Source organism: Papio anubis, chromosome 11 (assembly GCF_008728515.1).
Source record: "Papio anubis isolate 15944 chromosome 11, Panubis1.0, whole genome shotgun sequence".
NCBI classification, from domain to species: Eukaryota; Metazoa; Chordata; class Mammalia; order Primates; family Cercopithecidae; genus Papio; species Papio anubis.
In genome coordinates this window covers 69,997,550-70,025,052 of record NC_044986.1, presented here as the reverse complement: position 1 = coordinate 70,025,052, position 27,503 = coordinate 69,997,550, and the positions used below count along the sequence as shown (strand labels likewise).

Here is a 27,503-nt window from a genome sequence, read left to right as displayed (position 1 = left end):
AAAAACCAGGGCATCATAGGGTTTTTAGAGCTCATAAGTGGATTTAACAATCATTTAGCCCAACTCCTTTTGAGAGATGAGATAATTTAAGATGAATTCTGTGGATCCCTTATAAGTGAAGATGGAGAACAGTAGGCTTTTATCAGTGTTCCTACATTTGAGGTCTGCTACTAAGTGATCTTTAGTTTTTCTGTTGCCACTCTAAATCATCTTTTATAAACAAAGAGATATTCAAACTTTTTGACCATTTTTGTTGTTTTTCTTTAGATCTTCTCTAAATTATTCACATCTCTCTAAAAGTGTAAAGCTCAGCTTTTAACATTACGTGCAAATAGAATTCTAGCCAGTGTTGAGCACAGTAAGAAAATCTTCTCAAACTCTTTGCATATTTTGCTATTTTAATACATGAAGGCTGTTTAGATAGCCTGACTACTTCTTGATTCTAATGAACATTTTCTTGTGTGAAAAGCAGCAAGTGACATTTGTTTTACTTCCAAGAAGCCAGTTGGACTCTGGGTCTAGTTCCTGAGAAGCAATTAACCTAAGCCAGAGGCTTCCTGAGAGGCTGATTTAATCCCAAAATTAGGTGAAAGCAGTGTTTCTCTACCCTTTTGGGGGCTAAGAACTCCCACTATTTTTTTTATAGAGACAGAGTCTCACTCTGTCACCCAGACTGGCATGCAGTGGTGCCATCATAGCCCACAGCAGCCTTGAACTCCTGGGCTTATGTAATCCTCCTGCCTTGGCCTTTTAAAGCACTGAGATTATAGCTGTGAGCCACTGCACCTAGCCAAGAACCCCTTTTCTATTTCACTAAAAATATTCCTACATTGGCCTATAGTCCCAGCTGCTAGGGAGTCTAAGGCAGGAGGATCACTTGAGCCCAGGAGTTTGAGAATACAGTGTACAATAATCACACATCTGAATAGCCACTGCACCCCAGCCTAGACAATATAGCAAAACCCAGTCTCTGAAGAAGTAAAATAACTTACATTGGGAAATTCTCAACATACACCAAGGTAGAGTGAATAATATGAATATCCTATGTACCAATTATTCATCTTCAACAATTATCCAATCATAGCCAATCTTGTATCATTTATGTCCCCATCCAGTACTCCCCACCTCATACGTCAATTATTTTAAAACAAATCTCAACTCTTTTCTATCTATAAATACTTTAGAATATATTTCTAAAAAATAAAGACTCACATTTTAAAAGTATGCATAAAAACATTTATTAATTTTTTTTTTTTTTTTGAGGCGGAGTCTCGCTGTGTCGCCCAGGCTGGAGTGCAGTGGCGCCATCTCAGCTCACTGCAAACTCCGCCTCCCGGGTTCACGCCGTTCTCCTGCCTCAGCCCCCCGAGTAGCTGGGACTACAGGTGGCCGCCACCGCGCCCGACTAGTTTATCGTATTTTTAGTAGAGACAGGGTTTCACTGTGTTAGCCAGGATGGTCTCGATCTCCTGACCTCGTGATCCACCCACCTCGGCCTCCCAAAGTGCTGGGATTACAGGCTTGAGCCACTGCGCCCAGCCAATTTTTTTTTTTTTTTGAGACACAGTTTCATTCAGTTGCCCAGGCTAAAATGCAGTCTCATTCTGTTGCCCAGGCACAATCTCAGCTCACTGCAATGTCCATCTCCAGGGTTTAAATGATTCTCATGCCTCAGCCTCCTGAGTAGTTGGGATTACAGGCATGCTGTACCACACCTGGCTAATTTTTTTATATTTAGTAGAGACAGGGTTTCACTATGTTGGCCAGGCTGGTCTCAAACTCCTGGCCTCAAGAGCTCTGTTTGCCTCAGCCTCCTAAAGTGCTGGGATTACAGGTGTGAGCCACCACCAAAAGCATTAATTTCTTAATATAGAACCCCTTTGAGAATCTGATAAAAATTATGGACTTTTGCTTCAGAAAAATTCACGCATAAACGTGTGTACTCACAACATTTTCAGGATGGTCGTAGTTCTGAAATGAATTTGCAGTCTTCACACTTATTGACCCTCCTTTAGAACCTCTGTTCTAGAGGATCTAATGTTATATGATCTTCCATAGAAGGTCATACATGGAAGATTTGTTTATTTACTAGATTTTTTTTAAGTGTTTTATTCAAGGTACCAAGGAAATACAGATACAAGTAAGATGGGTCTTTGCAGGTTAATATGGGATCTGTGATATATAAATAATGATAATAAGATGTAATATGGTAAGTGTTCCAAGACAAGCCTAGTTTTATAGGAATTGAGATGGGCTGGGCGTGGTGACTCGGGGGCGGGGCACGGTGGCTCATGCCTGTAATCCCAGCACTTTGGGAGGCTGAGGTGGGTGGATCACGAGGTTAGGAGTTCAAGACCAGCGTGGCCAAGATGGTGAAACCCTGTCTCTACTAAAAATGCAAAAATTAGCTGAGTGTGATGGCGGGCAGCTGTCATCCCAGCTACTTGGGAGGCTGAGGCAGAGAATTGCTTGAACCTGGGAGGCGGAGGTTGCAGTGAGCTAATATTGTGCCACTGCACTCCAGACTGGGCAACAGACCGAGACTCTGTCTCAAAAAAAGAGGAGAGGCCGGGCGCGGTGGCTCACACCTGTAATCCCAGCACTTTGAGAGGCCGAGGCAGGTGCATCATGAGGTCAGGAGATAGACCATCCTGGTTAACACAGTGAAACCCCGTCTCGACTAAAAATACAAAAAATTAGCTGGGCGTGGTGGCAGGTGCCTGTAGTCCCAGCTACGTGGGAGGCTGAGGCAGGAGAATGGCCTGAACCTGGGAAGTGGAGGTTGCAGTGAGCCGAGATCATGTCACTGCACTCCAACCTGGGCAACAGAGCAAGACTCTGTCTCAAAAAAAAAAAAAAAGAGAAAGGAGGTTATTTCTGTCAGAGGGATTAAAGTAGCTTTTGAACAGAGGCTTGAAGAATGGTGGAATGGTGCTGGTTTGTTATGAGCAACAGAATTCTAGATAAGAGAACTTCCCGAGCCTGAGTCTGAAAGCAAGAAATCATAGGTCTCTTTGAGGGTTTAATTTGATGAGTGAGTAGGATATATGAAGGACAGTAGTGGAAAAGGAATTAAAGGTTAGGGCTAGATCATGATGATACTGATCACCACACAGAGAAGTTGGAACTTTGATAAATGGTGGGCAAGCCACTGAGATGGAATTTGACTGTAGTCGTCATTTAGAAAAATTAACTGTGGTGAAGTGGACTGGAAGGAAGACTTGAGGTTGGGAGACCTGTTACACCAGAAGTCAGGTAAAGACATAATGAAGGCCTGGTAGCATTAGGAACAGAGAGTGGGGAGAACCGAAAGAATAGTGGAAGTAGAATCAGTGAGACTTAACAAGATTACATATTTAAGGCTAGGGAATGGTTGAAGATGACTTGGATATTTTGAGTCTGGTGAAGATAGTACCATTAACACACTCCGATGAGAAAACTCTTGTTACAACAACCCTTTACTCAGGTTATTGCTGTTCTTCATGTTCATTGGAATCTCTAGGCTTTTCAGTATGTCATTTTCTTTCTTTCTTTTTTTTCTTTTTTCTTGAGACAGAGTCTCGCTCTGTTGCCCAGGCTGGAGTACAGTGGTATGATCTCAGCTCATTGCAATCTCCATTTCCCAGGTTCAAGCAGTTCTCATGCTTCAGCCTTCCAAGTCTGGGATTACAAGTGCGTGCCACCACACCCAGCTAATTTTTGTGTTTGTCGCAGAGACAGGGTTTCGCCATGTTGGGCAGGCTGGTCTTGAACCCCTGACCTCAAGTGATCTGCCCTCCTTAACCTCCCAAAGTGCTGGGATTGCCGGTGTGAGCCACTGTACCCAGCCCAAGTCATTTTCTTACTAGTCAAATCACTTTTTACCTCTCCCTTCTTAACATACCCTCAAACTCCTTTCTCTTCTGTTTTTCTACTTCATTTATCCTATACATCTTAGGTCTAGTCAAATCCAGCCATCTATTTTCTCCATTCCTATAGCCACAGTATAGAGTGCTGCTGGAGATTTTTACAGACTTATGAATTGGCACCACCCCTTGATTTTTAACATTAGCCGAGCTCTCAGTAGAACCCTAATACCGTTTATATCCTTAGTCTGTTTTTTTCTCCCATTTTGCTTAGGATAGAGTCTAAATTTTCATTTTTTAAAAAATTTTATAAAGAAAAGAGGGCCAGGCGCAGTGGCACATGTCTGTAATCCCAGCACTTTGGGAGGCTGAGGTGAAAGGATCACTTGCGCCTAGGAGTTCAAGGCTGCAGTTTGCTGATCACTCCACTCCACTGCACTCCAGCCTGGGTGACAGAATGGGACTTTATCTCAAAAAAAAAAAAAAAAAAAAAAGGAGTTTAATTGGCTCATGGTTCTGCAGGCTGTACAAGCATAGCACTGGCATCTCCTTGGCTTTTGGGGAGGCCTCAGGGAACTTCTCATGGTGGAAGGTAAAGTGGGAGCAGGCACTTCACGTGGTGAGAGCAGGAGCAAGAGAGCAAGGGGGAAGATGCCAGATACTTACAAAACAGCCAGATCTCACAAGAGTTTACTCACTATGGTGAGGACAGTACCAAAGGGATGGTGCTAAACTATTCATGAGAAATCCACCCCCATGATACAGTCACCTTTCACCAGGCTCTACCTTCAACACGAGATTACAATTCAGCATGAAATTTACAGCATCCAAACTATATCATTCTGGCCCTGGTCTCTATAATATCATATCCTTCTGATATATCAGAATACAATCATCCCCTGCCAATGGTTCCCCAAAGTCTTAACTCATTCTAGCATTTAACTGAAAAGTGCGAACTCCAAAGTCTCATCTGAGACTCAAGCGAAATTCCTTCTACCTATGAACCTGTAAAATCAAAGACAAATTATTTATTTCCAAGATATAATGAGGATACAGGCATTGGATAAAATAAACATTCCTGTTACAAAAGGGAGAAATCGGCTAAAAGAAAAGGGGTTCGTTCAGGCCCTATGCAAGTCTGAAACCCAGCAGGCAGTCATTAATTTTTTTTTTTCTTTTTGAGACAGAATCTTGCTCTGTCGCGCCCAGGCTGGAGTGCAGTGGTGCGATCTTCACTCACTGTACCCTCTGCCTCCTGGGTTAAAGTGATTACCCTGCCTCAGCTCCCCAAGTAGCTGGGACTACAGGCGTGTCCCACCATGCCTGGCTAATTTTTGTATTTTTAGTAGAGACAGGGTTTCACCATGTTGGCCAGGTTGGTCTCGTACACCTGAGCTCAAGTGATCCATGCACCTCGACCTCTGAAAGTGCTGGGATTAAGGTGTGAGCCATCGCGCCAGTCATTAAATCTTAAAGCTACAGAATAATCATTGACTCCATGTCCTACATCCTGGGCACACTGCTTCGCTGAGTGGGCAGTTGTGTCCCTGTGGTTTTTCCACACTGAGGTTGCAAGCTGCCGGTGGCTCTACCATTCTGGAGGGCAGCAGCCCTTTCTCACAGCTCCACTAGGCAGTGCCTCAGTGGGGAGTTTGTGTGGGGCATCCAGCACTACATTTTCCCTTGGCACTGTCCTAGTAGTGTCTCTTTGTGAGGGCTCTGCCCCTGCTCTGCCTGGGCACCTAGGCTTTCTCATAAACCTGAATCTTCCCTTGTTGAAGAAGTGACCCTTCCATTCAAGCCAGTCTAACTTGTCTCTAGATTCTATTACCATTCTGCTTTTTAGGAAACTTGCTTTATCATTTATATCTTCCATATCTTCACATTCTCCGTACTAGTTCTATTATAAATTATTCAAATCTATCTGATCTTTAAATAAAAAACAAATAACATTTCTCTCATCTGATGTCTTTTTCTAACTACTGTGCTATGACTTTTTTTTTTTTTTTTTGCGCTATTACTTTCTTGCCTTTCTTTCAGAAGCCAAGTTTCTGGATGAAAATACATACTTTAAAGCTACTATTTAGTATATGTTAAATGGCTCCATGTAGCTTTCAAGAAAAACCTTAACCTGTCACACAAAATCCTCGGACCTTCCCTACTTTTCTCTTCAGCCTCATTTCCTGCCTTTCTCTTTCACATTATCTGCGTTATAGCCATAACACAGCAAAGCCAGTTTTCTGAACGTGCTATGCTCTTTAAGTTTTATACCCTCATACTTTTCTTTATTTTTTATAACAGCTTTATTGACCTGTAATTCACATACCATACAGTTGACCTATTTGAATTATATAATTCCATGTTTTATATATACTAGAATTGTGTAACCATTACCACAATTTTGGAACATTTTCATCATCCCCTCCAGAGAAACCCTGTGCCCATTAGCAGTCACTGTTCATTTTCCCCTAACCCCCCCTTGCTAACCCTAGGTAACCACCAATCTGCTGTCCCCATAGATTCACCTATTCTGGACAGTTCATATAAATGGAATCACACAGTGTGTGCTCTTTTGTGACTGACTTCTTTCCATATTTTCAAGGTTTATCTGTGGTGTAGCATGAATCAGTATAACATTCCTTTTTATGATGGAATAGTATTCTATTGTATGGATATAGCACATTTCGTTCGCTTTATTCATCAGCTGACAGACATTTATTTCCACTTTTGGACTCTTATTAATAATGCTGCAAATAATATGCATGTGCAAGTTTTGTTTTCATTTTCTTTTTTCTTTTTTTTCGAGACGGAGTCTCACTCTGTCGCCCAGGCTGAAGTGCAGTGGCGCAATCTCCGCTCACTGCAACCTCCGTCTCCCAGGTTCATGCCATTCTCCTGCCTCAGCCTCCTGAGTAGCTGGAATACAGGCGCCCGCCACCACACCTGGCTAATTTTTGTATTTTTAGTCGAGATGGTGTTTCACCGAGTTAGCCAGGATGATCTCGATCTGACCTTGTGATGCACCCGCCTTGGCCTCCCAAAGTGCTGGGATTACAGGTGTGAGCCACTGTTCCTGGCCTATGTTTTCATTTTCTTGAGTATAGATCTGGGAGTGAAATTGCTGGATCATATCGTAACTCTATGATAAACCTTTTAAGGATCTTCCCAAAACAGCTATACCATTTTGTTGTTGTTGTTGTTGTTGTTGTTGTTGTTTTTGAGATGGAGTTTTGCTCTTGTCGCCCATGCTGGAGTGCAATGGCGCCATCTGGGCTCACCGCAACCTCTGCCTCCCGGGTTCAAGTGATTCTCCTGCCTCAGCCTCCTGAGTAGCTGGGATTATAGGCATGCACCACCACGGCCAGCTAATTTTGTATTTTTTAGTAGAGACGGGTTTCTCCACGTTGGTCAGGCTGGTCTCGAACTCCTGACCTCAGGTGATTGTCCCACTTGAGCCTCCCAAAGTGCTGGGATTACAGGCGTGAGCCACTGTGTCCGGCCTTAGCTGTACCATTTTACAGTTTCATCAGCAGTGTGAAAAAAATATATATTTTTAAAATAAATATACATTTTAATATATAAAAATATTTTAAATATGTAAAATACATTTTAATATATAAAATATATATAAATTTTAATATAGAGATGAGGTTTTGCCATGTTGCCCAAGCAGTCTACCCACCTTGGCCTCCCAGGGTGCTAGGGTGACAGGCATGAGCCACCACACCCAGCTGAGGATGAATATATTTTCAAATCCTTTGCTTATTTTATAATTGGAATATTTGTCTTAAAGTTTTCTTTATTAAAGAAATTCTTTTGCCGGGCGCGGTGGCTCACGCCTGTAATCCCAGCACTTTGGGAGGCCAAAGCAGGCGGATCATGAGGTTAGGAGTTCAAGACCAGCCTGACCAACATGGTGAAACCCTGTCTCTACTAAAAATACAAAAATTAACTGGGTGTGGTGATGCACGCTTGTAATCCCAGCTACTCAGGAGGCTGAGGCAGGAGAATTGCTTGAACCTGGGAGACAGAGGTTGCAGTGAGCCAAGTTCACACCACTCAACAGAGTGAGACTCCGTCTCTAAAAAATAAAACATTTTTTTGTTGTCTATATAAATTTATGAAGTATAAGTGTAATTTTGTTACATGTATATATTGCATAGTGGTGAAGTCAAGGCTTTTAGTGTATCTATCGCCAGACTAGCATACATTGTACTTATGAAGTAATTTCATCTTCCATACCTCTCCCACCTCTCCACCCTTCCAAGTCTCCATTGTCTATCATTCCACACTCTACCTCCATGTATATATATTATTTAGCTTCCACTTAGGAGAAGATGCAGTATTTTTCTGTATCTCAGTTGTTTCACACAAGATAATTGTTGTTGAGTTGTGTTTTATATAATATATATATATATATTTTTTTTTTTTTGAGACAGTCTCGCTCTGTTGCCCAGGCTGGAGTGCAGTGGCGCGATCCCTGCTCACTGCAAGCTCCACCGCCTCCTGGGTTCATGCCATTCTCCTGCCTCAGCCTCCCGAGAAGCTGGGACTACAGGCGGCCCGCCACCACGCCCGGCTAATTTTTTTGTGTTTTTAGTAGAGACAGGGTTTCACTGTGTTTGCCAGGATGGTCTCAATCTCCTGACCTCGTGATCTGCCCGCCTTGGCCTCCCAAAGTGCTGGGATTACAGGCGGGAGCCACTGCGCCCGGCCGTTTTTTATATATTCCATATGCAAGTCCCTTATCATATATGATTTACAAATAATTTTCTCCCACTTTCACTTTCTTTCTTTCTTTTTTTTGAGACAGGGTCTCACTGTGTCTCCCAGACTGGAGTGCAGTGGTACCATCTTGGCTCACTGCAACCTCCACCTCCCAGGTTCAAGCGATTCTCCTGCTTCACCCTCCCAAGTAGCTGGGATTACAGGCTTGTGCCACCATGCCCGGCTAATTTTTGTATTTTTAGTAGAGACGGGGTTTCACCATGTTGGTAAGGCTGATCTCAAACTTCTGGTCTCAAGTGATCCGCCTGCTCAGCCTCCTAAAGTGCTGGGATTACAGGCATGAGCCCCCCCGCCTGGCTGACTTTCACTTTCTTAATAGTGTCCTTTAGGCTTTTACTCTGTCACCTCAGCTAGAATGTTGGAGTGCAGTCGTAACTCACTGCAACAATCTCAAACTCCTGGACTCGGGCAATCTTACCACACAGCCTTCCAAGTAGGTAGACTACAGGCATGTCCCACCATGACTAGCTATTTTTTTTTCTTTTTTTAGAGATGGGATCTTTTTGTTGCCTAGGCTGGTCTCAAATTCCTAGGCTCAAGTGATCCTCCTCCTTCATTCTCCCAGGTAGCTGGGATTACAGGCACATGTTTCTGTGCCCGATTTTTTTGTCCTTTGAAGCACAGAACTTTTCAATTTTTTTAAAAAAATACATTTTATTGTGTATATTTTAGGTATACAGCATAACAGCTTTATTGAAATATAATTTATATACTATGCAATTCATCTATTTAAAGTATATTTCAGAGTTGTGTAACCATCAGAAAGACTAATCTTTCTGTCTCTGTAGATTTGCCTTTGCTAGACATTTTATGTAAATAAGGTTATATGGTATATGGTCTTTTGTGACTGGCTTCTTTCAAAAATTTTTTAATTTTGGCAAAGTCATATTTATCTATTTTTTCCTTTGTTGCTTGTGTTTTTGTTGTTATACCTAAGAAATCATTGCCTAATCCGAGCTCATAAAGATTTACCCCTGTTTTTTTTTAAGAGTTTTAGTTCTTACATTAGGTGTTTGATCCATTTTGAGTTAATTTTTGCATGTGGTGTGCAGTAGAGGGAGTGCAGTTTATTCTTTCGCATGTGACCATTTGCAGCTTTATTCTTTTGTAGTTGACCATTGTTGAAATGACTGTTCTTTAGCCACTGAATTGTTTTGGCACCCTTGTCAAAAATCAATTGACCTTAAATATCAGGTTTTCTTTCTGGACTCTCAATTCTATTCTGTTGTGATAAATGACTACTACATCATTTTTCTAACTTCTGTTTAGAATGCCTTTTCTGCCCTCTCCACTTGGCAAACTCCTAGTTTATGATTCCTCTCAAATGTCATCTATCAAAAGCCTTGCCTTCCCTAGCAGGTCTTTTGTGTATCTTTGAATACTTATAGCATGTTTTTCATCAGTCTTTTGCGGTTGATATTTAATATCTCCTTTGGTAGTTAGTAAGTTTTTTGAAGGTAGAGATTGTGCCTTTCATACCTGAATCCTAGAGCTTTAGTGTCATACTTGACATGTGGGGTGCTTTTAGTATATTTATAGCAGGAAAAATTGGTTTGTAGAAGTATTGAATTTTGTTTTGGATATGTTCATTTCTAGGTGCCTTCAGGACATCTAACTGCTAATATTCAGTAGACATTTTTCTTTATTAATTGAAATTTGCTTTTATTTTTCTTATTTTGTGTACTTATTTGTTATTAATTGAGTACCTGTCATGTGCCAGGGCACAGTGCCAGGCTCTGAAGTTATAATAGTGAATTAAACAACATCCTACACTCATGAAGTTTTCATTCTAGTAGGGGAAACATACAGTATACAAATGGTTTAAGACAGTTGACAATAAAACCAGCAAGGAAATCTGGAGCCTGAAGGAGAGGTTAACACTGGAGATACAGACTTTGGAAGCATCTTCAACGAGGTGATAATTCAAACTGTAAATATGATAATAGACAGAAATTCCAAGTGATTGAACATATAGGAGGATTAATACTGCAGAGAGAATCTTGAGGATATCCAAAGTTTTGCGGAAAAATGATCCAATCATGAGAAAACCAGAAGAGTAGAATCTTGAGAACCAAGGGAGAAGAGAAGGAAAAAAACATATAGAATAGTGAAAGAGGATTAAGTCTATAAAACTGCCAAGGGTTCAGATTGTTAGTCATTAGTAATCTTTAGAAATAAATTTCAAGGGAGTTGCTGAGCCAGTTTTTAAAAGATCAGGCCTGGCCCAGTGGCTGACGCCTGTAATCCCAGCACTTTGGGAGGTCGAGGTGGGCGGATCATAAGGTTAGGAGTTCAAGACCAGCCTGACCAACATGGTAAAACCCCATCTCTCGTTAAAAAAAAAAAAAAAATTATAAAAATTAGCTGGGCGTGGTGGTGCATGCCTGTAATCCCAGCTCCTTGGGAGGCTGAGGCAGGAGAATCGCTTGAACCTGTGAGGCAGAGGTTGCAGTAAGCCAAGATCACACCACTGCACTCCAGCCTGGGCAACAGAGCAAGACTCTGTCTCAAAAACAATTAAATCCTGAGACTTTTTGGAACCAGTAAAACTCTGCCATGATTTTTTTTCTTATTATGCTATATCCATGAATGAAGATTTGAAATGTATACATTCAGTTGTTATTCATCTCTGTTCTTATCTCTGTGGGGCTTAATTTTTTTTTTTTTTGAGAGGCCTGAAAATTTGTTCCATAAAGAATCTCTTTCAGAGTTGTTATCCACTGAATTTCTTTCCTTTTGAAAGCCTTTGCATTTTTTATTTCCATCGTTCTTGCTGTAAGAATGTGTTTGCTTTCTTGGGCTAAACATTATTTGACCATTTGTAGAAATAGTTGCTATGTATATGTAAAGACAGTTATATATGGTCAGCTAACATGTAACTTTTTTTTCCAAATAGTGACAGAAATGTTGGTAAATGTTCTGAGTATTTGCTCTGATGATGAACTAATGACTGAAGGTGAAGACCAGTTTGATGGTATGATTATTCATCTTACTATTTTTTTATTGTGAAATGATATTTCTTTACTGCCTAGCCTCAGTACACACTATTTTGCAAATAATAGTCATTGCTTTCAGCATATGCTATTTGATAAGTAACAAGCTACTTTTTTTGGATATTAAGATTTGAAAATAATTTTAGTGATTTCTTTTTTTATGGTAATATTGGAAAGAAGATGAACTTTGGGAAAGGAGAAATTTGGAAGAAAGAACATAAGGAAAGGAAAACTGAAGTATTAAAAGGATGTAGTTCTTGATGAATATGGACACTGGTTAGAGAAAAGAGGATAAAAATACTATTTGTTTTATTAGAACAATATTCTTAATGTATCAAAAGCATACCTGAACTCCCAATTTTGCTTTTCCTTCCTTTTAGACACGAAAATAGACTGTTTCTAAATTAGTGTGGCTGTGTTCTAAAAGACTACTTGCTAATTTAGTTTGAGATTCTGAAAGCATTTTTTCCACAGAAACAAAGTTATATACATGGTTGTTACGTAAGCCAACAAGCCTATGTACCTAATGCATGTTTATAGTAAAAAGTAGTACTATAGAAAAAAAATTCATTTTATTTTGTTTTGAAATTTTTATTTAAAACTTTATTTAAATATTTAATTAAAACCCAAGTACATAAAAAGGTAAACAATTTATAAACCGAAAATGATTCCCTTCCATATTCCCCTCACATCTTTGTTTTAGTATACTTTTTATAGTTGTAATCAATATTTCAATGTTTCCATATTTTGAACATGGTCTATATATTGGTAAGATTTAATAGCTACATATTTCTAAGTCCATTGATAAACTATAATGTTTGGCCAGATGTGGTGGCTCACGCCTGTAATCCCACCACTTTGGGAGGCCAAGGCAGGAGGATCCCTTGAGCCCAGGAGTTGGAGACCAGCCTGGGCAATATGGAAAGATTTCCTTGTCTCTATTAAAAAAAAATACACACACACGATAATTTAATTTTCATAGTTAATCTCACATTGTTTGGCAACTGGGTTCCAAATTATCCTTATGAATAGCAGTAAAATAAACATATTTGTATTATAGCTTTTATTTTCCTTCTTGGAATAAATTTATTGAAGAGAATTATAGAGTTACAGAATTAACTCTGTAACTCTTTTAGCTTCATTGTTTTAGCTGTGAACTACCACATTGCTTTGCAGAAGGATTGGACCACTATGAAGTGCCTCCAGCAAGGAATCCATAGACATATTTCTCCACAGGACTACCTCATTGGATTTTGGTCATTTTTACTTATTTTCTTCATGGCTATATAGTAGTAAATTATAGTTGCTTAAGTTTACATTTCTTTGATTTCTAATGATGCTAAGAAGAAAATTACTGTTTTTCCAACTGTGTAAAACTATCCGTTTCATTTGATCACTTTTTGAGTAAAATCTGAATGAAACCTATTTAGAAATTTCTCTACTTACAAACAGGTTTGATTCTTAAACACTTGAAAGCTCATTTGTTGAAAGTACAAAGTAACTGTGTACAAGTGCTACCATTGCCATCTGTTGGTGGTAGGCAGAGATGCGCTTTTATTCTTACACATTTGTTAATAACTGACATAGTATATTTATATCAGTTATTTTTTAGTTTGGATAGTAAACTTTAGTGAATAATACTTTTCCTTATTTTAATTCTTTCCTTTTTTTTTTTTTTTTTTGAGACAGAGTCTTGCTCTGTCACCCAGGCTAGAGTGCAGTAGTGCAATCTTGGCTCACTGCAACCTCCATCTCCCTGGTTCAAGTGATTCTCCTGCCTCAGCTTCCCAAGTAGCTGGGATTACAGATGCCCACAACCACGCCCAGCTAATTTTTGTATTTTTAGTAGAGACGGGGTTTCACCATCTTGGCCAAACTGGTCTCGAACTCCTGACCTCAGATGATCCGCCCACCTCAATCCACCTGCCTTGGCTTCCCAAAGTGTTGGGATTACAGGTGTGAGCCACCATGCCCAGCCATTGAATAGTTTCAAATATATATTTTGTTTCCCTGTTCTGCTGTCACTTTTGTTGTAAGAATAGACCTGGGCTTAGATTCTAGTTCCTTATAATGACTCTGTGGCATCAGGCAACTTACTTAACCTTTCTGAGTCTCAGTTTCTCTCATCTTTAAAGAAGTGACAGTAATACCTACTTCATAATGTTGTAGGTATTGAGATAATTAATAATTGAAGTAATTATTGGCACATAGCCTAATTTTTAAAGAAAGTTTTCTGTTTTTCAAATTCTGTGAAATATTTAGTGAGAGTTTTAATTGATATTATGTTAATTCTATATCTGAATCTAGGGAAGTTTTTTTAATTTTTTTTTTTTTTTTAAGAGATGAGGTTTCCCTATGTTGCCAAGGCTGGTCTTGAACTCCTGGCCTCAAGCAGTCCTCCCACCTCAGCCTCTCAAAAAGTGCTGGGATTTCCCCTTCCTTCCTTCCTTCCCTTCCTTCCTTCCTTCCTTCCTTCCTTCCTTCCTTCCTTCCTTCTTTCTCTCTCTCTCTCTCTTTCTCTCTCTCTCTCTTTCTCTCTTTCTCTTTCTTTCTTTCTTTCTTTTTTAAAATAAATAGTATTTAGTTTTCCAAACTAAGACCAAGAACTCTTGCTCTATATAATTACTTTATTTACTATAATTACTTCATTTAATACATAATTCCTCTATTTAAGATTATATAGTTTTTCTTTGAAAAAATTTTGTCATTGTCAAGTTAATACATCTGTATTGGCCGGGCGCGGTGGCTCAAGCCTGTAATCCCAGCACTTTGGGAGGCCAAGGCGGGCGGATCACGAGGTCAGGAGATCGAGACCATCCTGGCTAACATGGTGAAACCCCGTCTCTACTAAAAATACAAAAAACTAGCCAGGCGTGGTGGCGGGCGCCTGTAGTCCCAGCTACTCGGAGGCTGAGGCAGGAGAATGGCCTGAACCTGGGAGGCGGAGCTTGCAGTGAGCCGAGATCGCGCCACTGCACTCCAGCCTGGGTGACACAGCGCGAGACTCTGTCTCAAAAAAAAAAAAAAAAAAATACATCTGTATTTTATGTTCTTATTACTATTACAACTGGTGTCTCTTTTTTTCTATCTGTATAAAAGAATATATATTTGTGGGTTTATCTTATATCTAACAAACTTGAGTCAGCAGAATTATTTTCTATGATAATTTTTAATTTGTTTTCTATTACTTTTAAAAATATGTTATTTATAGGGGATTGATATTACTTCTATTCTGTATTTTTACCTTTCTTTTATGCTTTAAAAGTTATTATCAGTACGGCCAATAGTATGTTAAATAGGAATGATGGTAGATAATGCTTTAGTCCTCTTCTTATAATAATAAGAAAAAAAGGTTACTTGTTAGTCTAATTATAGTACTTGGTTTTAGGTACCTATGATTTATATGAATAAAGATACCAAGTCATGTTTTGATATTGAACCAGAAATAAATATAAAATTTTATTATATTCTAATGAGAAGATTTTATATATCATCAGTATTTTTCCTATTAGTATGATAATTTATCCCCTTGTTATATCATTCTTGCATTCCAGGGTTGAATTGAATTTGATCATTAAAGAGGCAGTGTAGTTTAATGAAAAGGATCAGTGGTTTAGGTGTCTTGTCACTACCGTTCACTAGCTGTGTAATCTTAGAAAAGGCACCTAATTTCTCAAGTTTTCTTATTCAGAAACTGAGGGAATAGAGAGGATGAAAATTCTTTCCCACTCTTAAATAATTTTAAAAATTGTTAAGCACCATTTATGACAATGTTTCAATGGGAAAATACACTGAGTTCCAGCTTTTAATATTAGAAATAGATCTCCCTTTACTGCCAACAGGGCAGGTACAATTACTCCTCATTTTTTTCACTCTTCCACTACCAAGTATTAGGAGTAGAGACTCTAAGAAAGTTTTAGGAATATGAGTCTGGGAGTTTGCATGGAGAAATGGGAATGGTTTGGAAGATAAAGAATGTTGAGGAAATGGAGGATAGAGGAGGAGATTCGGATAGATACTAAGGTTTAAAGTGGGGTGGGGAAAGAGCTGCTGGAACTAGGTTTATTTCCCTTCCTTATTTGTACTCCCTAATTTCTTCCCTCTTACTCCGTCCATCTTTTCTCCTTTCCTTTCACCATAATGGCTTGCATTCTGTTCTCTCCTTCTTCTTTTCTTACACAATGGTGGAACCATCCTATGGAATTGGTCTGGGGAGAAATCTGGCTTTAGAAAGAAAACTTGATGGGATGGCTGTGGAATCAGAATAAGGGTTTAGCTTTTCTTTGGGGAAAGAGAGAGCAGGATTGGAGATTTCTGAGTGTCAGGAAAGAACTAATTTTTGTATATTTAAAGCTAAGATGGCCGGGCGTGGTGGCTCACGCCTGTAATCCTAGCACTTTGGGAGGCCAAGGTGGGTGGATCACCTGAGGTCAGGAGTTTGAGACCAACCTGGCCAACATGGCAAAACCTGTCTTTACTAAAAAAGTACAAAAATTAGCTGGGCGTGGTGGTGAGTGCCCATAGTCCCAGCTACTTGGAAGGCTGAGGCAGGAGAATCGCTTAAACTCAGGAGGCAGAGGTTGCAGTGAGCCGAAATCATGCCTTTGCACTCCAGCCTGGTTGACAGAGCGAGACTCGGTCTCAAGAAAAAAAAGCTAAGATTAGGTAAAGGCATAAGACTATTGTTAAGTGGTAAATCTTTGGTGCTCTGTATTGTTTAATGTATGTGTGGGGTCATTTTTAAGACAAAAATTTGCATTAACACTAAATGTATAAATGCACATAGCATCCCTTTTAGAAGTGTTAATCATAAAAGAGAATTTTCGAGCATTGATTTCTGTGATATTTAGGTTGCATGCAATTTTTTCCAGATATTTATCTTTTGTCTTCAGTTTGGTAAAGGGAAGTACATAATCCATATGTGTTGCAGTTTCACTAAAATAAGTACATTTCCTATAATGGAATAATTTATCTCAGCATTTGAATGGAAGATAGGGAAAGCTCAAATGAAACCACCCCAGCTGCCTACTCTTAGAACTATTACTTGATTTGAAACAATCTGTTGCTATTTTTGCAAAAAGATGTCCCCCAAATTCCCAGATTGGACTGGGGACAGAAAGCACATACTGTTGCTCCTAAGTATATGCAAAAGTTCTGCAATTCAGATTCAGGAAATCATGTGCTCTTGTTAGGGAGTATGGGAGGTTTAGCTTTTCCTTCGTTGGGAGGGGGTGAGGTTTTCTACTGAGGCAGTTTATGAAGTTACCTACATTTCTCTGACTGTACTACACATTTTGCAGATGTTGGTGTCCTTGAAGAACCACATGAGTTTGTATTTCATTTGTGTCATTACCTTTTACTTAACATACTTCCACAGGTGACACATTTCCTTAGGGGTATGACTATAAATGTGCAATTGTTGTTAGCAGTCTTTTATCAGTCTTATGTGTTTTCACATGTTTTTTTCTGTCCCTAATTATGTCTGCTTTCATCAGATATGATAGTCATTCTGTCCATAATTTCTTCCGTGCACATATCTTTTAAGAAATCTTTAGAGTTCTACCTAGTGGCATCCCTCTTTATTCACCAGATTCTACAGTACTACATTTTTCAAGTTTCCAAATATGAGGGCCTTCATTTTTCTCCCTTTCTTTCTACATTCATTCTTCAGTACCACTGCCAAGTTAAATCTCTATCTTTTTATTTGTCTCAACCACCTTTTCTCCATCATTCACTTCCTTTTTTCTGGACTCTCCATCTGAAGAACGGCTCATATATGGCAATAAAAAAGGTACAGACCAGACAGAGTAACATTGTTTTGAAATATGACTTCATAAGTTATCCTCATGTCCATGTAAGTTAGCACATTCATTGAGTAATGTCTATGCAGAGTCCTCTTGGGCCTTGTGCAAATTTAATTTAAGTTTTATCTGAGTTAGTATTTGGTATTTTTAGAAGTCATATTCCAAGATATCTGTCTTTCTGTGCATGGAAATATTTTTCCCTCCTTTTCATTCCTGTTTTAAAATTTCATTCTTTTGCTTATTTGTAATGTTTTGTACTTTTCCCTGCATGATTAGGGTTGTTTGATTGTCTGTATTATTTCCCAAAGAAATGTTACTGTGGACATTTACTTTAATATGATGCATGATGTGTTTGTAGACTGATTTAAAATCCTGATTTGTACAGTGTTTTTATATTCCTGTGATTTTTTCATTTGATATCAGTATAGTTTACATGTCATTTGGTTTTATAGATACAGAAATTAAGACTGAAAATATGAATGTACTTATTACAGCCATCCTCCCCAACCTCCTTCTGCTTATCCCCAGTGTAGCTACTTACAAATTCTGTCAATTTTAAAACAAAATGTTTATAATAATTTATTAGAAGAGAACCAGACTTACCTTCTATCCTTGAACAAGTCAGTTAATAACCTCAGTTTCTTTGTCTATAAAATGAGGAGATTGCACTTTATAGTATCTCCAATGTCTCCAAATTCTAATATTCTATGATTCTTAGAATTTTTAGTTTTTGGGTTGTTTTTTTTTTTTTTTTTTTTTTTTTTTTGGTATTTTAAAAATACCTGTTTAGAGTGCCATGGTACCCAGGTACCCACACAGTTTTGGACTTGTAAAAGCTGTAGCTTCAGTGCTTGTAATATTTACCCTTTAGAAGATCATAAACATGTCATGGAGCCTATTTTTTTCCCCCTAAAATATGTCTTTTGTTTCTATCTTTGAAGTTGGATTTCTTTTTCTCTTTTCTTGCAGTCAGGTCCAGTCATTATCTTAGTTTTTAATTATATGTAATTGTGGACTGCTTGAATTTTAAATGAGATGTTCTCTCCCAGAAGACTTACAGTTGTTCAGACCTCTGTATACCTAAGGCCCCTTTTAAACTAGTGTCTTTAGCCTTTCCTTAACCTTCTCCTCAACCATGGTGCTTCCATGTGTGTTTTCATTGTGTTGAATGAAGCACAGCTCTAAGGAACCACACTTTTGGGTCCAGAGTGATTCTAGTTGCTATATATGAAATAACAGGACTGAGATTGATGTTGTTCTTTCTGGAGGCCAAGGGAAGGAAGATAAAACCTTTGAGTCATTCTTCAGCCAAGGATTTAGTTGTTTTGGTTTATTCTCTTCTACATCAGTCATAGATAGCACAGCTAACCCTTTAGAGATGAAGCAGTAGTGATCCTTTAGCCATGTTTTTCTCATTGCTTATGTCATACTCACCTAGAGATGTAAAAGATTGTATATATTTGCATGACCTTAGGAATACCTGGTACATTAAGTTAAGATGTGCATTGTTGAAATGCTGGTATGGCCCTTAGTTCAGGATTACCTGCACAGTAGCTCCTTCATGCCATTAATTTTAGACCAACTCAAACCAAAGAAGCTTACTCTGTCATAGTCTGATGGGATATTGTCAGCCTGCATGTCAAATACTTTGTGATAGTTAAATAAGACTACAGGACTGTTACAAATTCTTAGTCTGTTAGTCTGCATGCCGTAGGCTGTCATGAAAATTAAACAGAGACTATAAGATTATTATCAGTTTTTGCCCTCTGGTTTGTAATACAAGTTGGGCTCAAGTTTGCTTTTTTTTTTTTTTTTTTTGCCCCAATTGCTGTTTTACTGATTAGCCAGTCTAGTGAAATATTAAAGTTTGTGGATTACTTTTTATTTCTACATTGATCAGACCCCAGTATTAGACCAATGCTGAGCTAAATATTGAGAGAGCAAGACATTTTTTAGCATGAGTTCATCTAGTCTCCTCCATGTAAGCTGGTGGCAGGGGCCTTGGTATTGGTTTAGATGAGTGTGGAACAGGCTAATAGCATATTGTAAGCATGCATGCCCTAAACTTGAGCCTTTCTCTCTATTTATTCCATTGAAAGTAGGTTCAGCTGCAGCCCGGAAAGAAATCATAAGAAACAAAATTCGAGCAATTGGCAAGATGGCAAGAGTCTTCTCTGTTCTCAGGTAATGATGTCTTTTCTTGATTATTTGTTTTGCAGAAATTATGTTTATTGTACCTTGTTACAAGCATTGTCCTGCATCTAAAAGCAACATGGGGCCGGGTGTGGTGGCACACTCCTGTAATCTCAGCATTTTGGGATGCCAAGGCGGGCAGATCACCTGAGGTCAGGAGTTTGAGACCAGCCTGGCCAACATGGCGAATCCCCATCTCTACTGAAAATACAAAAATTAACCGGGCGTGGTGGCATGCGCCTGTAATCCCAGCTACTCGGGAAGTTGAGGCACGAGAATTGCTTGAACCCGGGAGGCAGAGGTTGTGGTGAGCCGAGATTGCGCCACTGCACACCAGCCTGGGAGACAGAGCAAGACTCTGTCTCAAAAAAAAAAAAAAAGCAACAGAGTATCATTCTTCCTATATAGAAGTTACTTAGGCCTGGCCAGGCACGGTGGCTCACGCCTGTAATCCCAGCACTTTGGGAGGCCAAGGGAGGTGGATCGCGAGGTCAAGAGACTGAGACTATCCTGGCCAACATGGTGAAACCCCGTCTCTACTAAAAATACAAAAATTAGCTGGGCGTGGTGGTGCATGCCTGTAGTCCCAGCTACTCGGAGGCTGAGGCAGGAGACTTGCTTGAACTTGGGAGGTGGAGGTTGCAGTGAGCTGAGATCACACCACTGCACTCCAGCCTGGGTGACAGAGAGACTCTGTCTCAGAAAAAAAAAAAAAAGTTACTTAGGCGCTTAGGCCGGGTGCAGTGGCTCATGCCTGTAATCCCAGCACTTTGGGAGGCCGAAGTGGGCAGATGCTTGAGCTTAGGAGTTCACGACCAGGCTAGGAAACATGGCAAAACCCCATCTCTACAAAAAAGAATACAAAAATTAGCCGGGCCTGGTGGCGTGCACCTGTGGTCCCAGGTACTCGGAAGGCCGAGATGGGAGGATCGCCTGAGCCCCAGGAAGTTGTCAGCAGTGAGCTGTGATTGCACTACTGCACTCCAGCCTGGGTGACGGAGTGAGACCTTGTCTCAAAAAGAAAAAGAAGTTAATTATATATTTGTATATTGAAGATGGGAACGCAAGTCCCTTTGAAGCTAAGATTTTTGACTCTGGTGATTATTATTGCTCATCTTTGGTATCTCTTTTCCTTTTGTGATAACACTAAATTTACACCTTGAAAATTAGAGCAGTATAAGAAAGAGGGGATGCTTTTTAGAGTATTCTTGATGAACTTGTTCTTCCATATAGGAAGTCCCTTGTGCTGGAGCCATAAATTGCCTTCCCTGAGGTTAATTCAGGAAGACCAGGTTTAAGGGTACAAATGAATACATCAGTCTTTAAAAATTTGTTAGCAAAACTGACTACATCAGACATTTGAACTTCAGAGCATATGAAATACCATATTTTCTCAATAGTATGATGCCCCTTGATGAATCTTAACACATACTTAATAAAGTTTTTCAGGAAAAATAATACATGCCTCAATTGTAAGGCACACCCTCATACCTGAAATGTCTCAAAATTGAGGAAAATATGGTAATAGCAATGAATGTCATAAATTTTATATATGGCCTATATCTAGACCCTATGTCTTCTTTTAAATTAAGTACTTGTTGGAAGTATCTGATATTTGTTATATCTCTCTGCTATAGGGAGGAGAGTGAAAGTGTGCTGACACTCAAGGGCCTGACTCCCACAGGGATGTTGCCTAGTGGAGTGTTAGCTGGAGGACGGCAGACCCTGCAAAGTGGTAATGATGTTATGCAACTTGCTGTGCCTCAGATGGACTGGGGCACACCTCACTCTTTTGCTAACAATTCACATAATGCATGCAGGGAATTCCTTCTGTTTTTTAGTTCCTGTCTCAGCAGCTGACCTAGACAGGGTACTGTATTAGCTAGTGTCTCATTAATACCTGATCAGGGCAGAAAACTGATAGAGTGGGTATTCCTTTCAATTGAAAATAATGGTCAGTTCCTCAGCTTTTCATGAAATGATATGGGAGCAGCTCATATCATAATGTCTGAAATATTTATTTATTCATTTGTCTAACTCACCCTTTTCTTTTAAAAGCCCCAGTTTCAGAATGTGAATCAGGGATATTCCTGTTACTAAAATGGAAATGTAATTCCAAGTTTCTTATTTTTAATTTTTTAAATTTATGTCATTGTATTAGACTATGCTTATATTTAAAACTACTTAATTTAGAGCTAACTACCTGCTTAGGCCCCAGAACATTATTTATGCACTTCAGTTACCAAAAGATTTGTGCAAGGTTTTGTACCCTGGTAAATGATGCCAAAGTTTGTTTTCTGTGGTGTTTGTCAAATGTTCTATGTATAATTAACTGTCTGTAACATGCTGTTTCCTTCCTCTGCAGATGTAGCTGCTTTCCTAAATCTGTCTGTCTTTCTTTAGGTTAGCTGTATGTCTGTAAAAGTATGTTCAATTAAATTACTCCATCAGACACTTGTCTGTCTGTCAATGTAGAAGCAGCTTTGTAGCACCTTGTTTCGAGGTTTGCTGCATTTGTTGCTGCACTTTGTGCATTCTGAACATGAATGTAACATTAGATATTAAGTCATTGTTATAAGGGGTTGAATTTAAATCCTGTAAGTCAAAATTGAAAGGGTGTTATTAAGTGTGCCTTTATTTTGCATGAAAATAAAAAGAATTATACGTAAAGCATTCCTGTAATCTGGCTCATTGAATATTTTATACTTAAAAAAACTTTTTTTTTGGCGTAAATATTTGTGTAAATACTGGGTTAACTTTTTTAAAGCCCATTACAGATTAAATAGAAGAGAGTGATGTGAGTATTAGTGACCATACACAGTAATTCAGTCTAGATTTCTTTTCCTGTGGTTGGAAAGCAAAAATACGTGATGTGGAAAAGCCTGAATTTCTTGTAGCCACTTTTGACAGCCCTCTAAGGGTCATTGTCTATTAAAATAGCAACAGATCTGATGTTTTCCTTAGTCGTAATTAAGTTTCTTTTTGGTGTTGTAATTCGTGACTTTTTTAGAGAGAAAAAGATAGGCAATTTTAACATTTTGAATGAATTTACATTTGACTTCACAATTTCATTTCCTTTGGTTCCATAATAAGTGCTCTCTCCTCTCCTCTCCTCTCTTCTTTCTCTCTCTCTTTTTTTTGTGCATGTGTACGTGTGTGTGTGAGAGAGAGACAGGGTCTGGTTTCTTGCTCTGTCACCCAGACTGGAGTGCAATGCAGCCTCAACTTCCTGGACTCAAGCAATCCTTCCATTTCAGCCTCCTGAGTAGCTGAGACCATAGGCACACGCCACCACAGCCAGCTAATTTTTTGTATTTTTTGTATTTTTTATTTTTTTATATTTTTGTATTGCCCAGGCTGGTCTCAAACTCCTGGGCTCAAGCAGTCTTCTGACCTCAGCCTCCCAAAGTGCTGGGATTATAGGCGTGAGCCACTATGCCTGGCCAATGATTGCTTTTTAGCAAAAAAAAAAAATTCTCCTGTAAACAATTTTTACTTGTAGCCTATACATGTTCTATTTTAAATGTCATTGTATTGTTCACTACCACCACTGGTATATCTGAAAAGTACACTGTGTTTTGAAATTATAGTTATAACTTTTCATTCTGAATGAGGTTTCTTTTTTGATTTTCTTTTTAAAAAAAACCTGCTTTGATTTGCTTTACATTCCTTGCCCTCCATTTTTCTTATTATATTATAAACAGTAGAAAAATGAACTAAAAAGAATTTTATGAATGTACATTAAAACAAGAAGATCTTAAACATTTGATAAAACTAGTAAAAATGTTAATATAAAAGGATGAACTTTAATAGCTTCAAAAATATTATATTCTTCTTCGTTCAGAAAAGAAAAATAAAACCAAAAGGGTATCATACTTAAATCAATCTACACTATAGTCATCTCTCAATTATCCTTGGATATAACATTACTTTTATATTGTATCCACAGCAAACCTTGCTTTCAGATTTCACATTTAGCACCTGCTAATTACATGCTTTGTTGACAGCTCAGCACTTCTGTTTATTCTTAATTTGCTCACGGCTTGAAGCTCATTCCTTCAACTTTGAAACCACCCTCTACTGCAGGGGAGGTTTGAAAGACAGCTTTGCTGGAGGAACTCTCTATTCTCAGCATGGACTAAATTACTGGAAGGAATTGAGTTTAAGGGGTCTAATTTGGGACCCCTTAAACTAAATAGCTTCTAGTTTTGCTAGCTCTTGATAGTGTGGTTTGGGCATTTGGTCGAAATTATTTTCCTAGGATAAGATAAATCTGCTTTGAAACAAATAACAAAAGTCATACAAAAGCTGCATTTTTGTGATTATTTTTTAAAAAGTTATCCTACATGTTAAATTTTAGTAGGTACGTTCCCTGATGTTAGTGTGTATAACTGAGAGGTATTGCAAAAGGAAAAAAATTTAATTCTAAGACCACCTGCCTGTCAGAAAATAAAAATTGTGTTTTCAAAAACTTTAAAAGTTAATTTACATGACGTTACTTGAGTGTTTTTACAAACTGCACAACTCTATTGGAGGTGGATTTTCTGTTCATATTTATTTTATGTATGTTTTCTTTCTGGGAAATTTGATTGGGAGCTAGCACTGTAATGCTACCTTCACCAGGATCTATATGGGAAATATATGTGGCCAATTCTATTTTAGTAATACCAAATTCCTCTTGGTCGTTTATCTAAACTGTGTAGTACTGAGGAACACAGTTTGAGATAGCACTATGCTCAAACTTATTAAGGCCATGTCAAGATGCCCTATATAACTGAAAGCAAATAGTGGAGAAATAGTGCCTTTCAGATAGAGTTTTGCAATTAGCAGATCTGGGCTCAAGCGATCTTCCTGCTTCAGCTTCCGGAGTAGCTGGGACTATATATGCACACCACCATTCCCGGCTAATTTTTAAAACTTTTTGTGGGGAGAGATGAGCTCTCTTTATGTGTTGCCCAGGCTGGGCTCAAATGCTCAAGGGATCCTTCTGCCTCGGCCATCCAGAGTGCTGGGATTATAGGCATGATCCTCCATGCCCTGCCCGATTTGTAATGTAGTTTAACAGTTAAGGAAAATTAACTCTTCCTGTATTCAGTGTTCGTCCTAATTCTTTTGGATCCCCAATTCACTTTACTGTCTGGTTAAGATCAACATTTTCTAACTTAGTACACTTTAATACCTTAGATTCATCAGTTTCTTGTACATTAATAATTGCTTTGGATAAAATTATTTCTAAATCATGTTAATTGCTAAAAGATCACTTCAGGAATAATTATTCTAATTGGCCTTATTGCAGAAGAAGCAAAATAGAAGAGATAAGGGCATTACTTTTACAAATATTCTGAGTAATAGGGGGAATGGACAATATTGTAAGCCAGTATTGTTGTCTGCTATCTTAGGTCCTGGTCCTCAGTGTGAGCTCTTTATACAGTTCAAACCCAGAAATGAGCGAAAAAAAGAATCTTTGACCATAAAATATTTGACTAATTATGTTGAAATTCTCTAAATGAACCAGTGACACACTATACCAAGAATATGTTTCTTATTTATAATATGACCTATGTGTCTATATCATGAAATAATTAGAATTTATGCCTGTAAGACCTCACTTCCACTCCTTAATGTCTCTTTAATGGGTAGATGAGTTTGAAAAGATGCTCAGTAGTCTTCCTGAGACAAATTTGAGTTCATGATAAACTGTGTCAGTATAAATGGAATTTTTTAAGGCTATAGATGTTAGTATCTGTAGGTATTTGGAACATCAGTACTAGAATAGAAAGGAAGTTCCTGGTAGACAGGAGAAGCCCTTTCAGGTCCCCGACAAAGAACAGAGCCACAGAACTGGAACTGTTCTACTTAGAGTAATTCACCAAGTTTACTGCCCTTAAATTTCACTGTAGTCATATCAGCCCTTGCAGCTTATGTTTTGCCTTATAAATTAGAAGTGACAGGTAAAGCACTGCTGACCCCTTCTAGTTTATGTCTTAGGGAACCAACTGGTAATGAGTATTTTTCTCATTGACATGAAAGAAAAGACTTTTCTGTTTGCTTTTCTGCTATAATTCTATTATAATTTCACTCTAGAGCATTTTTCTGTGATTGTGATGGATGGGATATAATAAACATTATGGAAAATTCTAAGGCCATCAAATTACTGATTCAAGATGGGTAATTAATACTGGAGTGTATTTGCATGGGTGCTGAGGTGTCTGTTTACAGTAGGTTTATGTGTTCTGTGCTCTGAGTGATGTTGTCATAGTGCTGTATGTAAACTGTGCTGTGTCAGGAATTGGGGGTTTGGATGGGGCTCTCTAATTTGGGTACTATTTATGTTAAATTGTAAATGATGATGTAGTGTGGGATACTGTGATATTTTAAGTGATCATTGCCTTTTCTGCTGTACAATATGACCCTTCTCATCTCTCTCATTCATTTTGCATGCCTCTGCTCACTTCTGTACAGCCACAGTTGAGGCTATTGAGGCTGAAAAAGGTATGATCAGAGTCCTTGTGCTGGGCAGAGATCTGTGGTGTGTGGGTGGGCATCAGAGAATGTCCTGTGGGTGTGTTTTACTCCTAGTTTTTACAGCCCAAGATGAATCAGACTCACTGATTCATCAAGTTTAGAAGCCTTGCAGCCCTCTTTTTTTTATTTTTCATTTTTAAATCAGAAGGGCTGATGTCTATGGTGACAGTCTTTTTCTTTTTTCCAGTGTAATATGCAATCAGAATGTAATGTTTCTGATTTATTTAGAGTATAGCATATTATGCTATACAGTATAGCTTTATAAAGTTGCCTGTTTTAATGGAAATTGCCAAACTGACCTGCAAATAGAGATCTGTTCCATATTTTGCATGATTCTATGCTACTCAGATTTTTTTCCTTAAGTGAAACCTCCTCTAGATATAGGTGTGAGTTTTTTACTCATATCCAGTAGTGTGCCTGGCTGAGAATACAGGAACTGTCACTATAATGATTTTCTTTTCTTTTTTTTTTTTTTTTTTTGGCTGCAGTTTGGGCTATAGTTTATGGATAAGATTATGTTCATACATATCATGTGTTGGCTTGGTATTTCACATTCCTCAGTGTTTGTAGCCCCAGCCATTTGTTTGGTTCATGTGCCAGACTAAGTCCTAGGGATTGCAGATATTAAGCAACCAGATTATAACTAGTGGTTTGAAAATATTTCCTGTGAACATGTTAATAATGGAAGATGCATCATTCTAGATGAAGTGAATGAGAAACCATACATTTGGTGGAGAATTGCCATTTATTTTGATTTGAGTTCCCAAAGATTGTGCAGTATGGCCAGTGAATTAAGGAAAACATCTCCTAAAATAAGAGATTATAAATACTTTTTTGCTATCAGCCATACACAGATCTAACTCTTGGAGGCACTTCCCACCTTTTTAATGTTATATTGGTGGTGATGGGCTGATCTTGACCTCCAAGATAGTTCTGATTTACTATATTTTAACCTTTCTTTACCTCTTTCTCCTCCCAAGCTCTTGGTACAGATTTGTATATTGAGGATTAACCTTGTTTAGCCTCCTCACTTGCCCCTACTCTCGTTGCTGCCTTACTGTTATAGTCACCGGTGATCTTAGGGACTAACGTAGGAGATAATTGGTATAGTAGAAGTCAGACAGACCCTGAGACCATTGCCTGGAGGTTGGTTTTGGGGGCAGGAGAGGGTTAACATTTTTTTGGATTTTTATTTTTTGGAAGGCTTTGCTAACACTTGTCACCTGTGAAGCTATCATGTTTATATTTAGGTTTAAACATTTCACATTTTAAGGGAAGACTGAAATGAGGATAGGATTCAGTTAAAGTAAGATTTAAGTGTTGCTACTTACAGCTACTAATTTCTTTCTTCTTAA

At 38.6% G+C, this 27,503-nt stretch overlaps 1 protein-coding gene across 8 annotated transcripts in view; it reads left to right on the top strand.

Annotated features, from left to right (window-relative positions):
• PPP3CB (protein phosphatase 3 catalytic subunit beta) overlaps positions 1 to 27,503 on the top strand; it is a 60,189-nt gene that overhangs the window by 30,996 nt on the left and 1,690 nt on the right. For 2 of the 8 annotated variants that reach the window (XM_009214672.1, XM_009214675.4), the window contains exons 10-14: positions 11,530 to 11,607; positions 17,391 to 17,417; positions 19,530 to 19,614; positions 21,261 to 21,358; positions 26,086 to 26,115. In XM_009214672.1, coding sequence (XP_009212936.1) covers positions 11,530 to 11,607; positions 17,391 to 17,417; positions 19,530 to 19,614; positions 21,261 to 21,358; positions 26,086 to 26,115 — 318 coding nt within the window. The remainder of the gene's footprint in view (positions 1 to 11,529; positions 11,608 to 17,390; positions 17,418 to 19,529; positions 19,615 to 21,260; positions 21,359 to 26,085; positions 26,116 to 27,503) is intronic. The other 6 variants (XM_009214673.1, XM_009214674.2, XM_003903768.2 and 3 more) reach the window with 6 other exon arrangements.